Raw genomic sequence first — 17,327 nt, forward strand, 5'->3', positions numbered from 1 at the left:
CTAGATACCTTGACAACGACCTCTAAGCGACACATCACGGCCACGATCACTTCCACTGACGGTACATACACGCGGACATTAACGTTCCTCATCATTCCAATCATATCAACCTTAATTCCCAGCGAACCCATCGATCGTTCGACACTTGAGATACCAAAAAATCTCAAATTGGCCGATCCACGATTTCATTTACCAGCTCCGATAGATGTACTATTAAGCTCAGGTTCAACACTCGCGTCGATGTGTGTGGGCCAAGTCAACCTCACGCAGCCAGACGAGCCTGGACTGCGTCTGCAAAAGACGCGATTCGGATGGGTAATCGGGGGGAGTCCAACTTCCCAAACCGCTACAAACATATTTCACACATCCACGACGACTTTACAAGCAGACCTCGCACGGTTTTGGGAAATCGATGAAGGACCCTCAATTAAACATATCTCAGAGGCAGATCGACGATGCGAAGAACACTTCCAAGCCCACACCCGACGCACCAGCGAAGGACGATACATCGTCGCTCTACCTTTCAACGATCAGCTTCAGTCACTCGGATCCTCTAAAACGCTGGCGAGTAAACGACTCGCCTCACTCAATCGCCGATTCCAGCGCGACAAACGCTTCGAATCAGAATATCGAACGGTAATATAGGAATACCTGGCGTTGGGACACATGACGAAGGTCAATGACAACCACTCCGACGACAACGGATACTATTTACCCCATCATGGCGTGACCAAAGCATCGAGTCAAACCACCAAACTCCGTGTAGTTTTCGACGGATCGGCACCAAGCACCACCGGAACCTCCTTAAACGATACACTTCACACAGGACCCAAGTTACAGGAAGATTTATTTTATATATTAATTAGATTCCGCGCTCATCAATACGTACTCACCGGCGACATCGAGAAAATGTATCGGCAATTCCTCGTACGACCAGAGGATCGGAAATATCAAAGGATATTATGGCGCAGCGCGAGTGGAGAAACAGAAACATATGAGCTTAACACTGTAACGTTCGGTTTATCCGCAGCCCCGTATCTAGCTATTCGGTGCCTCAAGCAACTGGCAGAGGACGAAGGACATCGATTTCCACGTGCAGCACAGGTACTGCAGCGGGATTTCTACGTCGACGACGCTCTCGCCGGAGCTGAAACGAAGGACGAAGCCCTCACGCTCAGAACAGAACTCACCAATTTACTTCAACTGGCCGGCTTAAACATACGAAAATGGGCGTCAAACGATAATGACTTATTACACGGACTCTCCTTAGAAGAAACAAATCACCAACATTTTTTGGGCGACTCGCAAACCTTGAAGACGCTGGGAGTGTTATGGAATTCATCCGACGACTCTATTCTTTACTCGGTCGAAGTCAAACCCACGCCGTCTCGAGTCACGAAACGAATCATCAGCTCGGAGATTGCAAAAATTTACGATCCGCTCGGTCTGCTCGCACCGGTGATTGTTCGGGCCAAGATGCTACTTCAACGAATATGGTCGTCGAAAATCGATTGGGATGAATCACTTCCGATCGAGTTACATACAGAGTGGGAAAGGTACTATGCCCAATTACCCTTATTAAATAACGTCAGGTTCCCACGCAAGGCAATAATCGAGTCCGCAATGGAAATTGAACTGCATGGTTTCTGCGATGCCAGCGAAAAGGCTTACGGAGCCTGTATTTATCTTCGAACCCTTAACACCAACGGCCGTGTTTGGACCCAACTTTTAACCGCAAAATCGAAAGTCGCCCCACTCAAGTGCCAGACCATTCCTCGGCTCGAGCTGAGCGGAGCACTCCTTCTTACGTCCCTGATGTCGACAATACAACAAGCCCTATCCCACAAAATTACTCGAACTATCTATTGGACCGATTCCACTATCGTCCTCCATTGGCTCAATACATCACCTCACACCCTTAAAACATTCGTCGCTAACAGAGTCTCCGAAATTCAAACAAAAACCAGCATCCGTGATTGGCGCCACGTTCCTACCGACGACAATCCCGCGGACTTAATATCACGCGGCCAAACACCCGAAGAGTTTCTGCGCCCAACCATCTGGCAGCACGGTCCTGCATGGCTCTACCAGTCGGAAGGCTATTGGCCGACATGGGCGCTAACACCGCAAATTGAAGTACCGGAGCAGAAGGGGGCGATTTGTCTGTCCACAAACCCCCCCGATTACTGTTTGCTGCAAAGGTATTCATCCTGGCCCAAGTTGATACGAATCATAGCTCGTTGCCTCCGTTGGAAACAGAAAAGGAACCGAGCGGCACCCCTAACCGTTACCGAATTACGCACAACGCACAATAAATTGATAAAATTGTTGCAAAACATCCATTTCTCCGAGGAAATTCGCACACTCCAAAAAGATCGGAACGCGGCGATAAAGGGTAAGCTCACGCGACTCAATCCGTTCATAGACAAGGAAGGAATATTGCGAGTCGGGGGTCGACTCAGTCATTCGTCGATGACCTTCGCCCAGAAACATCCCATAGTATTACCTAAGTCATCCGTTACAACACGCATCATAGACCACGAGCACAAGATCCACATGCATTCCGGAACGCAGGCTACGTTATACGCAGTAAGACAAAGATACTGGCCCGTTGACGGTCGAAGTCAAGTATGGCGGGCGATCAAAGGCTGCGTCCGCTGCTGCCGCGCTCAACCACCGCCGGTAGAATACGTGATGGGTAATCTGCCGGAGGCGCGAGTAACGGAATCTCGCCCATTTACAAACGTCGGCGTCGATTACTGCGGGCCGTTCCACATCAAGGAAAAACGAGATCGTAACCGTCGTCAGATAAAAGTATACGTAGCCATTTTCGTATGCCTAGCAATTAAAGCGGTACACATCGAGCTCGTTGACGATCTCACTAGCGAAGCCTTCATCGCCGCTCTTCGCAGATTTATCGCTCGACGAGGCTATTGCTCCACCATCCATTCTGATAACGGCACCAACTTCAGAGGAGCAAGCAACGAATTACGAGAGCTTCACGATTTATTACAATCGGACGATCACAAGGAAAAAGTAACCGCATTTTTAGCCGACAAACAAATCGAATGGCGCTTCATTCCCCCTCATTCGCCGCATTTCGGTGGGCTATGGGAAGCAGCGGTGAAGTCATTTAAACGCCACCTCAGGCGTGTAGCCGGCAACGAGTTACTCACCTCTGAACAATTGAATACTCTTATCATAGAAATAGAAGCAGTCCTCAATTCCCGCCCGCTAACTCCTATCTCCACCGATCCAAACGATCTCCTAGTCCTCACTCCCGGACATTTTCTCATTGGCGATTCACTAATGTGCTTACGTGATCGAGATTTCAGAGACATTCCATCGAACCGACTCTCCAGATGGCAGCATATCCAACAGCTTAAACAGCATTTTTGGAACCGCTGGCATAAGGAGTATTTGAACGAGTTAACCAACCGCAATAAGTGGAGCAAGGGTGGACACGGCATCCAAAAAGGCACAATCGTCATCCTCAGAGAGGACAACGTTCCCTCCATGCATTGGCCTCTGGGCCGAGTTATCAAGGTTCATCCAGGCGCCGATGGTGTCATCCGGACAGCTACAGTTCAGACGGCAAAGAGCGTTTTGGATCGGGCCGTCAAAAGGCTTGTCCCACTGCCAATTCAACCCGATCTCGAGAAACCCGAACAACTAGCCACCGAGACGAACTAAGATGGGAACTTCAACCACATCTCGCTAATTTGATCGGTACCCTCTCAACGGGGGGAGGATGTTACGCCATGCGGCTTGCCATAGATCATATTCTTCACTGTCGGTCGCGGCACTATAATGTCACAGACGGATCGTCGCGGCTGCCCGGCAAAATAAACATTGTAGTGGCAAGCGCATGGTTCATTAAGCAGAGCGACCTCCAGAAACGTCGATTCGTGGCCGTTATTTGATCTGGCGTAAAAGACGGTGGCGTGATCCGAAGGTAGTGGGGGTCGCCTTCCAGAAAGAATCAGAACGTTTCGAGAAGCCAAACAGTCTACACATCTTTTGTATCGCGCATTCCATAGTAACATTTCCTTTGTTGTTCCATTTATATTTTATAGTTAATAAGTTGTGCAATAAACATTAATTTAGTTGTGTTGATTCTGTGAGATTTCATTGAACCACCCTTATTATCATAATCGAAATAAGGGAATCGATCAGTTCGTGGCGTCGATTGTTCAATCGTAACGAGGACTTACAACTCTCGTTGACGTGATATCTCGCGATCGCGTCTCTCCGCGAATGATCGAAACATAAGATAAAAAGATTTTTTCAGACTACACCTCAGCCAACTTCAACGATTACTTCTAATAAAAATGTTTAATTTATGAAATTATATCGTATTGTTATCCGAAATGAGGATGTGTTCTAAAGTTTAGCCTGCTGGCTGGTCGGGAAGCGGGCAAAATTTCGCTTACAAAATTCCACACAGCAGACAGAAAAACGGAAAAGTAAGCTAAATAAACCACATTGAGAAAAAATGTTTCAAACGCATCCTTTTCAAACATTCCTTTCAAAGGGTAAGATTAATTCTGTATTTTTTAAACATCACCATATATTTGTTGTATTGTTACACTATAGCAGAAGATGTTCTATACTTGTGACGAACGTCACTCAGCTCGAAAAAGTGTGATTTCCAGAAGAAACTGTTTTGAATGTAATTAAATCAAATTTATCACTAAAAGGAATAATGTTCATAAAACTGTACTTTCTATTAGTTTTTAAGCCCCAACAGCGAACCTTGCAGTCAGGGCTTAGTTTGTAATAAGATGCATTAGTAGAATACAGCACAATGTTACATAAACCAAGAGCGAGGTAATTGCTCTCTCTACCAGCCAAATTATAAAGACAAATAAATGAGATTTTCAACTAGTCAAGAAGTGTCGTTGCAACATTTTCATAGTCGTAACTCGAAAATCGCGTTTTTTGAATTTTGCTGCTTTTGTGATAACATGTGTCATCTCATTTGTCTGATCTCATAATAATGTAATTTATTTCTAAATTACCACCTGTGATTTTATCGTCGGCGCATAACATTGAAATTATAACGTTTCCAAACAGATAAGTTGTGCCACCTTTTAATCCTATCTAGATATGTAACTTTGTTAAAAAGGACAAAACTCCGTGTTACGTCGCGTAACATTCTACCTAGCCGAGGCCACACACCGCGGGCAATATGGCAACCAGATGTCTTCGGATACTCCCAGCGTATCCTCCATAGATTCAAGGACCTTCCATAAATTTCATAGATTTCCTAGAAAAGGTCCTTCAAACGAAACAAACATCTGGTTCGGAGGAATTCCTAGAGACTATTGTCTACCACGGCTTAACAAGGGAAAGTCAGTTTTTGTCACGTCCGCTGCAACTTTCCTCCCACTAACCACTTTCTCTCGAGGGCGGTTAAGACCCTTCGTTTAACCAATTAAAAACGAAGCCTATTCCCTCACTCTCCTAAATAACATCGGCACCAACAAATCCGATGGTCCCGTGCGCTAGAGACACTCATCCTTAGCTCTCCTCCGAGACAGCATCGTCTTCCAAGAGTACTGTTTTTGCATCCTTCGAAGGGTCAACATCCTTCGAGCGGGTATACACACCCGCAGATCACTCAGTCACTCACTCATCTCGTACATACGCACCAGTGTAACTATCCTCGTTATAAGTTGTGGAATAAACGGTGAAATATAACTTACTACTGTGTCATATTCATATCAACCACCTCTGTTATCCTAACCGAAACAGGGGAACGACTACTTCGCGGCGTCGATTCAACGAATCGTAGCGAGAATTTACGCCTCTCGCTGACGCGTTTTCCTCGCGACCGCGTCTCTCCGCGAACGGTCGTAACACTCCGTATTGTAGAATGTGCAACTCAATGTGCACACTTAGTCTGCTTACTCTTATGGTATAAGCATTTGTGTGGTCGTGAGAATCCATTTGTTAGCGGAGCGTTATGTATTAGCGACGTCAACGATTCACTCACGATTCAAAACTAAATGTGTAATATCAGATAATTGAAATGATATATGTTTCGTAATGTTGAATTTACTTTCTTTAGTTTAAAAATATGACAAGGAAAGTGAATGACACTATTTGAAAAATACGAAATAATTCTTATTTTTTTCTTCTTTTTTTTATGTGAAAGATGCTGATTTCGAGAATTTGACTACATCAATGAATTCCCTGTTTGATATTAACTTTTCTATTAACGAGCTTTTGCTTGAAACTATCCGAAGCAGCTTAGATATCGTGCCGACATCTCCATTTAAAGAAAACCATGTCAAAAAATCATGTCAAATTTCATCCTCCTCGAAATCATTCAACATTTATCTTATATATATATGCTTTACTAAAATCACTAATTATGTTTGGTTGCGTGCTCCAACTTGTATAAAAGACTAAAATATCTGTATAAGAGCTATATAAAAGTTAATGAAAAATGAAATACATCAAAAAGTTCGTTTTTCACTATTAGATGCCTACTTATTCAGACGGATATCCCAATAGTGCAAAACATTTGTACTGGATCTATCAATTACATATTTCATACGTTCTGTAAATCACTCAAATCCTGACATCATTCAAACCACCTCACACATATCCAACAGAAGACTCAAACGTAACCATCCGTTAGACATAATAGACAGTTAAACTCATTTTATCCTTCTTGTTACTGACTTACATAACTCTTATATTAACTGCAATAACAATCCACGCTAAAAGGAAACATAAAGCAGGATGTGTACAATTGCCATTGCAAAAGTTCAAGCAACAATTTACAACAACTATCAGATACTTTAGTGAAACTATAAAATTGAAATTTTTATTTATAAAAACGGTTTCTATTTTGAAGAGGTAAAATATTCGAAATCGTTGAAAATTGTTAAAATTATCGAAAGAAATTCGAATAATAAAAGAAGTTCTCAAATATTTTGTTCAAATATATTTTAAACATTATTTAAATTTGTTGCGTTGTATGTTCACGGGTGCGTACGTATATGGCAGCAGGATATTATTATAAAATAAATATTAAACATTCAGTTTAAAAATAGTTGTCTTTATGGAAATCTTATCTTCTTATAGCCTCTTATAGCGTTTCATATGTATAATAAATAAGCTAATTAATCCGCTACTTTTCATTTACAGCGTACATAAAATCTAAAATATTCCAAAAACGACTATATAGTAACAGTGTGACTATATAATAATAGATATCAAAATTGTACATTATACAAATAAAGAAGTACAAAAAGTCATCTTGTAATATAAATTTGAAAGTAAGTATATCGGGGCGTGAGAGTAAGAAATATTTGTGAATATATTCTATGTACATACAAATGTAACAACATTCCAAAAGTAACGTAAGAAACGTTGAAAGTAAAGCCAGCGTTTAATCCCGCGTTGGTGGTGCTTATATCTACCGACACAAGAAACATTGAAGCAGGAATTTCAATTTTAACTAGGCAAATTTATTTATGACTCGACAACTCATTCATCAGAGAAACATTATCGACACGCGGGTATGTCTTAACTCGTGGTTCTATATTTCTACTTGCGATTGTATTACTTAATCTTTCATTAAGCCCTAGTCAGTAGTTAGATATTGTTTGAGATACAATTATGATTTATGAAATATTTCTGACTTGCGTGGCGGAAATAAATGCATTCCACATATTTTCTATCGCATTTCTAAACATATTGGTCATAAGATATTTCAAAATATCCACATTTTGATCGATTCAACGGACATACTGACATTTATTTAATTATTCAAAAAGGGAAAAATTTCTTTATATGAAATTTATTTGATTTAATGGACGAAACCTAGCAGAATATTTAATTTTGTTTCAAAATTATTAATACTTATGTAGGGAAGGTGGGATCGCCACACGAATTTTGCTAATCTTGATATAAATTGTCAAGGCAACATTCTGATTAATTCCGCTTCTACGTCAGTATAATTGCCGCTTTAGTTCCTAAAATATACATAAGAATCTTTTTCATAACACGTACTGTATTTTCAATTTCTTTAGATCTCTATTCTTAACTCGTATTCTAACAAGTATTTTTATATACATCTTAGACACTAAAGACGAATAACGTTTATACGATAGGTAATACCATACAGATTTTTTTGAAACTGTAATATATTTACTTTATTTACTTTTTTTACTTTATTACAAGTATTTTTAATTTCATTTTAGAAGTAAACTTAAACCTAATTTGAAACTAATTATAAAAATGGAAATTAAGTAAGCAAACAGGAAAGAGTTAATAAAGAACTTTAATTTAATATTTATTGATAATAGATTCGAATAAACGAAAATAACAAATACAGAATAAATAAAAGAATGGAACTTATTAATTATCTGGGTCGCTATTGATTTGTGCTCAGTAGCTTTGCAATTTCTTTATCATAATTGTGAATCTCAATTTATGGCTGGAAATATGTTTGGATTTTCATTATGTGGGATTTTTGCTAGATTGTGGTTAGGTTTAGCTTTAGTCCTAAAGAAAAGCTAAAAATATCTACTTACAAGTGTTTACGACAGTTTTTGTAATATTTTGGGTATTTAAGTAGTGCTTCTTAACGTTATGTTAAATTTTGAAAAATATCAGAGATATTCACCACATATTATGCCGTTACCGTACAATATGCAGTAAAATTATTTAAAACATTGTCGTTAACAACATATACCAAGGTCAATGAGTCAATGAAATCAGTGAGCTGTATCCTTTTCCATACAATTATCAAATTTTATCATTTATAAAAGTTACAAACGCAATTTTTTGTTTTCTAACAATATATGTATATTTCCATTATTCTACTCTTTATTTATTATGTGTATGTTATCGCTTCAGATTTTTCTTCTAAATTGTAATAAATAGCACATTTTCTATCTACAGCATAATTTACATAAAACTGACTTCGATATACACATATCCATACTATTTCGTTTCATGTATCTTTGTCTGCTTATATTACTAGTGTTGAATACTATTCTCTTTGTATTGGTACAATAAATACGCATAAAGTTCTTTTATGACTTTAATGAATATAAAAAACAATATCAATCATTTTGTGCACAAATTCCCATGTATTAGAGAAGAGTTACCGATAAAAGTACTATGTTGTATTATGTTCATTTTCTATATTTTCTTTCAGCAATACTATCTTGAAAATGAAAAACAAGGGTAATCCTGCCAAGATTTTATACAATCCGAAATAAAATATTTTTTAAAAGTAGTAACAGAAATACTATATTAGGGTATTATCTAAGTTCTGCTCGCCAATTTATCACATTTATCGTTAAGAGAAAGAGTTGTTGCTACAAGCTCGCAATTATTTAGTCTTTTGCATACAAACTGTTTTGTTCGAAAAGAGGTGAACATTTGTTATTATATATTAGATACCAGCCATTATAAAAACCTTTGCGAACTGCTGATTATAGAGTGACCAGTGAAAATATTTCATTCATTACTTATTATAATGATAGGATAAGAGGTATACGTACCTATATAACGAAATATTGACACTTGTAAGATTGAAATATTTATATATATATATATATATATATATATATATATATATATATATTGTATAAATTTTATTTAAAATAATGGACACGTAATTGTAGTTTCAATTAAAATGGCAGCATCCAGTACTACATCTCTATAAATACCAGTTTTCAGATGACTTCTTCTAACAGCAAAAGAGTGGTCTTATGAGGTAAAAGCTACGGAAGTATAATATTTGTGTTGCGTGTTAACGAGAAAATAATGATAGGAAAATCACGTGAGAGCGAACGAGACGAGATGATAAGTTCAACTTCTCAGCAATTATTTAAAGAAATGATAAACGACACAGGATGTTCTGGAAGGACTATTCCAAGAATGAACTATGATGAGCACACCAACATGATTGTTACATTGTTTCGTGTGACTACATGAATCTATTAATCGGAATGACCAACTCATTCCAACATGTAACTATTTCGTGGAAATTCTGCGTCGGTACGAGATCTACAAAAAAATTTACATAATTACCGAATAAAACACTTTAGAGTTACGTTATGGGACGAGAATATTTCCTACGTTGAATGTATAATATATAGCATAGTTATATAATTAAAGGAAATAATTAAAGATAATATCATCGTTTGTAAATAACGAATTTTTCGATTTCGTTCCAAGATTAGACATTTTTAATATAGTTTGCCCTTAAATTTATGAATTGCTAAATATATTTTTGTGGATGGTTGGATATTTTTATTAATTGCGATTTCTTTTAGAATGTATAAATAAATGGGTATAAATTATAAACTTTAACGAATAATGAAATTAAAGCAACATGCAAAAAAATAAGTTAAATAACATAAAAATTCCTATTTAAAAAAATAACATAATTGCAAAAATGTATTTTTTTACATTATTTATATTTATGCATTATTGCACTTGGGGAAGAGATATAATTGCGGACATGAAGCCCACTTTGAACCATTCATCATTTTTCCCAAGCGTTTTCTTCTAACGTTAACTCAGATAAAATATATAAATTAGAAGAAATTAGAAAATGATTTATTTAAAAATTTGACAAACAGAAGCAAACAATTGTCTCAATCAGCGAAACCTGTATATTATTAGTACATTCAATTTCTTAGTGATAGCTAATTAAATCAATTATTTTCTTCTATTTGGTACATTTTTTTTAAACAAAATTATATTTTTTTAATTTCTTAAATTTATATGTTTAATTTTTACTTTTTAGTCTCAAATTATTCTGGAAATATACATTGGATTCCATTGTGGGATAGAAAGATTTTTTCAGATTTCACCTCAGTTAATCAGGCAATTATTTCCAATAAAAAGATCGTCAATTTTTTAATTATATAAAAAATGAGCATGTGTTCTACATTTCATCTTTTTAAGTGGTCTCGGAATGGATGAAATTTCGAATTGCAAAATTCTATCCACCGATACAGACAAACAGAAACATAAGCTAAATATAATAAGTGTAGTCTTTATTGTAGCTTATTTCATTTAGTACTTTTTCGATGATATAGAAAAGAATAGTTGCAGTTGTTTATTACCCTATTTGCACTTTTGTATTATTTAATCATGTTATAATTCTATTGATCCAACATTTTCACATATCGATGAATAAACAAGTTAATAATTATTTAATCTGAAAAGATGTTAATTATATATGAAAATCGAAAACAGCGTTGGACATTACTCAATTTGTTTTGAATAAATATTTATTTCACCATATAGTTTCACCATTCAGGTAATTACCTGAATAAATTAATTTTAATCAAACATTTCATCCACATAATCATCATTCATTAATCCTAACAAATTCGTCCCCAATAATAATAACTTGTAATATTATTCGAATAATGATACGAATAGGCGCTTTTACTGACCAGTGTAAGTTTTAGCATTAATTTATCAAACAGTAATACATTTTGTGACTCAACGTTTGAGGAAAAGCTAATTGGATAATAAAACTTGGGAAAATATTGGGACATGTTTGGTAATTCTACATTTTACTTCATGCATCTGTTATACAATACTGTAATATAAACAAATTTTTGGTCGAATGAATACTTACGTTTAGAAATTTTTATTCTATCAGATATTTATCCGTTAGTGGTGAATAACGATTTATTTTTTATGTTTATCTGTTATCTGTTACTACTGAAACATTTAAGATATTTCATTTGATGACGAAAGAAACTTAGATTTTTTCAATAGCATATATACTTGTGTTTTTATATATTTTAGATTTACATAAATACGTGTGTTTGTTTTTCGGGATTTTATGCATCTATATGTTTTAAATATATACTATCAGAAAAATAGCTTTAAGCAACTGTATAGGCATGAATGTCTTATCGAACTCGTTTGAAGAGTGCCTCTGATTAAGCGTTTCGATTTTTCGAATGAGTTAGACAAGACATATTATTTTAATATTCTGATTCAACCTCTCTTGTATGATAATTCCCATACATAATGAAGAGGATTTAAAATAGGAAGCCGAAAACATTTAATTTAATCTTTTATCGATTTATAAAATCTTTTAATTTCAATCTGAGACTACAAAATATAGCAAATATGATAATGTAATAGGCACTTATTAATAATTCGTAACTACTTGCATTGCATCATTAAAACACATTACATAATTAATATTTAATACGTATTCAACAATATATACTTTAATGGAACTATACTGGTCTTATAACTATACAATCGTCTAAGGTTTACAATTCTTACAGCGTAGTGTAAAAGTTAACGAATGGTATTATTTCAAGTTTCTCACTTATCTGATTACTAACTGATTAGTTACGCCTATTATTTAGTTCTATCTGTTATGTGAAACGGAAATTTGAAAAAACCTGTAAAATCATTTTCATTTGATAAAGACAAAACAACTATGTTGCATTCCAGACAAGGTAGTTACTGGACAAGCCTGTACGACTGTTCGACATAAATTAAGTAAAACACATAACTTGCCAACTACATAGCGTACGTTGATCGAGGCCCCGTTTTCCTTCAGCTTTGGCCAATCTAATCGATGGACCTTTATCTCAACCGCAATGAAAATAACTGGCCAGGCAAATTCTTCCTACAGCAACCGCGCAAAGTTTCTGTACAACTTTCTATAAGTGACAAGTTACGTATACTGACAGCGAGTGTTATTTAAAATCATACATCTTGATACCAGCAACATTTTTGTTTGTAAAATGCATTCATTTTGTAAGCTGCCCAAAATAAGGTGGCATAATGACGTGAAATCAATGTTCGAAACGAAAAAAGAAACAGATACAAGAAAAGTTTCGAAGAGATACGAGTTTACTAGTGAACCGGTCAAAGCCAGGACATAATACAAAATACACGGAAATACCAACAGAAAATATTATCAATGTCTTCGTCCGAAGCTTTCGATAATCGTCGAAAGTAACAAACACAGATCAAGATCTAACGATGGTATGGTATGTTTTGTCTAACCGAGCGAATATTCGCTCTTCCCCCACTCTAGTAAAATTAAAAAGTGAAAGTGTACGCGAATACTCGTCCACTGTTCGACAAAAGGATAAGCAAATAATTTCATGGCGCATTCTTGCTACTACAGAGCAGCTTAAATGAAATAAGAACCTGGACGCGCAAGTGGAAGATAAATTTGAATATAAATAAATCAATACACGTTTAGACAAAAGACTAAAAAATTCACCTCATAACCAAGAGAAAGAAGGTTGACACAAAATGAACTGGTTACTTCGATATAAATCAGCATTGACACTCAGCAACAAACTGCAATTATACAAAATTGCTATGATACCTATCTGGACTTATGGGATTCGATAATGTGGCTGTGCCAAACATAATTCGAAGCTTTCAGAATAAAGAACTTTCTATCCGCTGTACTATGGATTAGCAATGAAACCCTATACGAAAACTTACACATTACATATATTCGAGACTAACACTTTACCAAATCATACAATGACCGACTGTAAACTTACCCAAATGAAAATTATTTATTAAATGGCAGTCTCGTTCATCATGAAGGCATAGCCAAGCGACGAAGAAATTCTTTTTTTAATTTTACTACAGTAGAGGAAGAGCGAACATTCCTACAGACAAATATCCCAAAGACAATTAGCTATGAAATAAAGATGCAAGAATTCGAGGAATATCGTTTATCGGTAACACAGAGATACGTGCAACTATAAAACTGGTTCACTGCACAAAAATACTTATACATGGACCAGATGTTATTAAAAAACCTATGTATAATCCATGTAGCAGAACTTGGAGAAGAAGCTCAAAAGACCAGAAATAAAGACAATAGATTGTTCAAAGAACATCATACATGCAAAATATAGAGAAACAAGAGAAACACAGATTTATTTAAGTCGCTCAAAAGCCATGCTGATTGATTCCATAAATTTGGAGTATGTAGAAAAATGACACGTATATAGAAGCACTGTTTTCTTTTAAATTTACCATTTATAATATAAACTTTGCGGTTATTCGTGATAAATAAATGTATGAAAGTAAGATTTCTTCTTTTACATGTTGCGATAATATGAAATTGATGAATGTATAGAAAGTGGAGTGATCAACTTGGTTTCATTTAATAAGTTCGTTCGATAGAGATATGTTAAATTTAACGACGTTACCAGCGGATTACTTGGCCGAATCAAATACTGAAACGGAACCTGAAATTGCCATGTCATTGTCAGATATTGAAGTATAAGGTAATGTAATAGCATTCTAATGGTAACTCTAATAATAGTTTATTTAATTCTCTTATATTATAGAAAAGAATCAAGTTCTTACGATTTTAACAGCCCTTGCTCATTTAAAATTCATTCAGAACGACTTGGCATATTAAAATTAGCATAAATCTCAACTTTTGTTAACCGTAACTCTTTAACTATTGAGATTTGAGAGTATGTTTATATGATATGAGTCTAATTTCATCTAAATTTTCAAAATTTCAAATAAACACATCGAAGGATCAAGAAAATAAAATTAAAATAAATAATTAAGCTGTTTCGCACGTGGTCTAGTCTAAGAGCAATGTATTTTCTGCTAGTAATAGCTTTAAATATAACGGGTGACAAAAAGGACCGACGCGCCAGGTCTTTGATCGCCGATTTCCACGTAAACCGTACGAACTTTATGCAAAGTTATTCAAGAAAGCGGGATGCTTATCTGCCATAAAAATAAATTTCTGCATTTCGTGGAAATCCGTTGCGACTCCACCCAGTGCGGGGCGGAAGTGTATCCGCGAGCGAAACAACGATGTGGGTCTTATGTTCGATTAACTGTATCGAAATTTGCATAATTCCCGCGGTTACCTGATGCTGTTATATCCCGTAAAATACTACGTTGTTCTGTTCACCACGAAATTATTTGAATAAGATAGAGATTGACTCGTGCGTCGAAGAAAAACTCGAACCATTCGAAAGATCGTTTTAAAGTTCTTAGAACTTATAAAACATATTAGGTTGTTGGATACGGATAAAGTGAGCAAATAAATTTGATAAAACTTTCAATTTTTATAATTTACAGAAGATAATAGATACTTGTCAATAACATTTTTGTCTTTACATACGAGAAAGCATTTGTCCAAATTTGTCCAATGTCCTGTGTAATTTCATTACTAATTGTAAGACTTTTTTGAACGAAAATGTTCAAAGTATTTGAAAACACGGGCATATCCTCAGAGGTTACCGTGTTATGTTAAAATGGATTTTTTGATTTCGCATGAAAGGCGTATACTAATTATTAGTTTCCATTCTTTAAACATTTTTTACAGTATGTAACTAAAACATTTAATTCCTCATTATTGAGAACTCCTTTTAGTAGAACACATGGTTCATTTTCATTATTTGTATTTCTGGATATAATTTTTTCATTTCTCTGTTTCCCTTTCAATATAAAAATCATCACAATCATCCAATTGAATATATTGCTTCATCATATGTACAACATTTTATCTTTGTTAATACAAATATTGCATCCAACTCATGCCTTTTATCTATATAAATATTATAGGTACTTTGTAATAAACATCGCATGTCGTTTTAAGTGCGTAATAAACAAAAGAAGTAAAACACTCGAATTTGATTTTGATCCGTTATTCGTTTTGATACTTATGTAACTTTTTGTTTTATATTAAAATAATTAAATTTTTAGGTAACATTTTCTCCGTTTTCCAGTAAAGTAAATAAATCAACAAAAATCAACTCGGAATGAATAATGAAAATCAAATCATATTTAAAATATACTATAAATTCATAGTCAATTAATATTTGTAATAACAGTATACGTAATATCCGTAAACCTTTCTTCCTTTAAATACGATCACTGTATCTTCTTTTCTCTTTTAATAAATCCAATTTAAATATTTCATCTGCTTCCTTATTGCTGCAAATCCTTTAATCAACAAAAACACCTATAATGTTGCATTTGATTAGTTTCAAACTTTGAATTGTACGATAAATAATAGTTGGCTGTACGTTTAGCTAATAAAATCCGAAAGATTTTATGCGTTTGTAATATCAACCAATTGATATGCAGAAACGTAACATGTACTTACGCGTAGACTGAAAAGCGCAACATTATAGCCGGCAGTTTGAACGCAAGCTGCTCGGTCCACTGTATAATTTCGTCAATGAAATCAATGCGATAGCGATCGCAATCTTACCAAACCATCATTTCTATCGCGATATGCGGCTGTACATTAATTTACCGTTGGCCAAGATCCATGCAGTGGTATGAAACCAGAGATCACCTGCTCCTAACTTTTTTAATATTGTATTACTCTGCCTGGCCACATTGCAACTGAAATTACAACTGTAATTGCAACTGTAATTGCAGCTGTAAAAATCATCGTTACCGCTTACGGCCCCTTCGATATTTCAGAACGCAAGAATCCGTGATCCTTTGGTCCAAGACGCGTTCCTAATCAACACAAGCATATTTTTTCGATCATTATAAATGAGAATAGTTATAAATTGTATCTATTTTAATACTACTAAATATTACTGACATTTCTCTACAGTTTTTATGCAATAATTAGTGCTACAGTACGAATTTTAACGCTTTATCGTATTTCGATATGGGTGCCGTGCTAGTAAAAAATAATTTTCATTAAATGGCCACTAATGTTTCAAAAACTAGGATCAAACAGAAGAAGCATAATATTCATCAAAACAGAGACAAAAGTCTTATTAAATAAAAATAAATACAAATATCACTACTTTCTGACATACAAGACGTCTTTAACTATAAGCTTGTAACAGCACAAGAAACATTACTGAAAGTTTAAATATATGAAAAGGTTAAACGCCGAGAAAAAATATAGTTTTAGTAATAGTAACGACTATTACCACACATTGTATCTGTTTCGACCGTTCGCGGAGAGACGCGTTCGTGAGATAGCACGTCAACGAGAGTCGTAAATTCCCGTTACGATTAAATAATCGACGCCGCAAACTGATCGATCCCCTTATTTCTGTTCGGATAATAGGGGTAGTTCAATTGAGTATGCACTGAATTAACAGACATAAATTACAGTTTATTCCAACAATTTGACTAGAGAGGTATAAATTGATAAAGTATAATTAAGTGTCGATTGATGTACAAGTTACAATATAGAGTACTAATGTAAGCGTAAATGATGACGGTTCGAAGTATGTGTAAAGATTTTCTGTGAAGATGATACTACGGGGAGAAACTTATGATGGGTGGGTCTAAGGACACGAAAAGAGCTGGTTTGTTAAGGACAAGTT

General features: G+C 35.4%; 1 protein-coding gene across 1 annotated transcript in view; it reads left to right on the top strand.

The window, feature by feature from the left end:
• The first annotated feature begins 666 nt into the window (after positions 1-666).
• The window catches only part of LOC117232411, a 59,827-nt gene continuing 43,166 nt past the window's right edge, over positions 667-17,327 (top strand). Inside the window, exons 1-2 of the mRNA XM_033491755.1 lie at positions 667-787; positions 1,031-3,103. Coding sequence (XP_033347646.1) covers positions 667-787; positions 1,031-3,103 — 2,194 coding nt within the window. The remainder of the gene's footprint in view (positions 788-1,030; positions 3,104-17,327) is intronic.

Source organism: Bombus vosnesenskii, unplaced genomic scaffold (assembly GCF_011952255.1).
Source record: "Bombus vosnesenskii isolate JDL3184/JDL3185 unplaced genomic scaffold, Bvos_JDL3184-5_v1.1 scf7180000013288, whole genome shotgun sequence".
NCBI lineage: Eukaryota > Metazoa > Arthropoda > Insecta > Hymenoptera > Apidae > Bombus > Bombus vosnesenskii.